Source organism: Alosa alosa, chromosome 21 (assembly GCF_017589495.1).
Source record: "Alosa alosa isolate M-15738 ecotype Scorff River chromosome 21, AALO_Geno_1.1, whole genome shotgun sequence".
Lineage (NCBI taxonomy): Eukaryota > Metazoa > Chordata > Actinopteri > Clupeiformes > Clupeidae > Alosa > Alosa alosa.
In genome coordinates this window covers 14150331-14151111 of record NC_063209.1, presented here as the reverse complement: position 1 = coordinate 14151111, position 781 = coordinate 14150331, and the positions used below count along the sequence as shown (strand labels likewise).

At 51.6% G+C, this 781-nt stretch overlaps 1 protein-coding gene across 5 annotated transcripts in view; it reads right to left on the bottom strand.

Annotated features, from left to right (window-relative positions):
• The window catches only part of LOC125286239 (SH2 domain-containing adapter protein F-like), a 125632-nt gene extending 125173 nt beyond the window's left edge, over positions 1-459 (bottom strand). For all 5 annotated transcript variants that reach the window (XM_048231107.1, XM_048231110.1, XM_048231108.1 and 2 more), the window contains exon 1: positions 1-459. This exon is cut by the window's left edge and continues 273 nt beyond it. In XM_048231107.1, coding sequence (XP_048087064.1) covers positions 1-168 — 168 coding nt within the window. In that variant the 5' untranslated portion in view covers positions 169-459.
• Between the last annotated feature and the right edge of the window lie 322 nt (positions 460-781).

Below are 781 nucleotides of genomic sequence, written 5' to 3'. Positions count from 1 at the left end.
CGGTTGCGCGGGGCTCGGATAGTGCGTTGAGGCACCGGAGCTCGTTTGGAGGTAGCCAGGCGTACCGGGCACTGTGGCGTGGCAGTGTCTGTAGTCCGGTTTCGGAGGAGCCGGAGGTGGTGCTTTGGTGGTTTTGAATCCTAGGTGTTCCTTGAACCATTTGGCCATGCTGCCAGCGCATTGCTCAAAAGTCCGAAAAAGAAGATTTCTTTCCACTTTTCCTGCCCAGATCCTTCGGTACTTCTTGTGTGCGCGTCTGGATTCTCCGCTTCCCGTGGTCGCCAACGACCAAGCGTTTCCCCAGCTCTTGGGTTGTTCGGGGCGTCAGGCACTTTCCCTTCTCCAACTCTGACACGCTTGACACGCACTCTGACAGAAAGCGCGGCTCACAACCACACACTTTGCGCTGGCGTTACGCTGAGCAGCATGGGAGAGAGCTCTTATCTAGATGTGGGTTGCGCTCCCTCACACGGGCTACCTGAGAACGTTCACTGCCACCTACCGGAGCGATATGCTAATTTATTGTACCTCCGTTCCTATTTCACAAGCGATAAAACGGGTCGAACATAAGCGTGACTTCGCCTAACACGGAAACCTGCCCCATTAAAATACAGGATCTGTAAATGATTCCTTGCAACCCACCACCTGTCAGAGAAATATCTTATGACATCACACATGAATTCACAAGCCTGATCGTGAATATGGAATGTGGACTGTGGAATAAGGACACGGAATTGTATTAATTAGGAGAAGAGCTGGCTACTGAATGAATGCATTAACT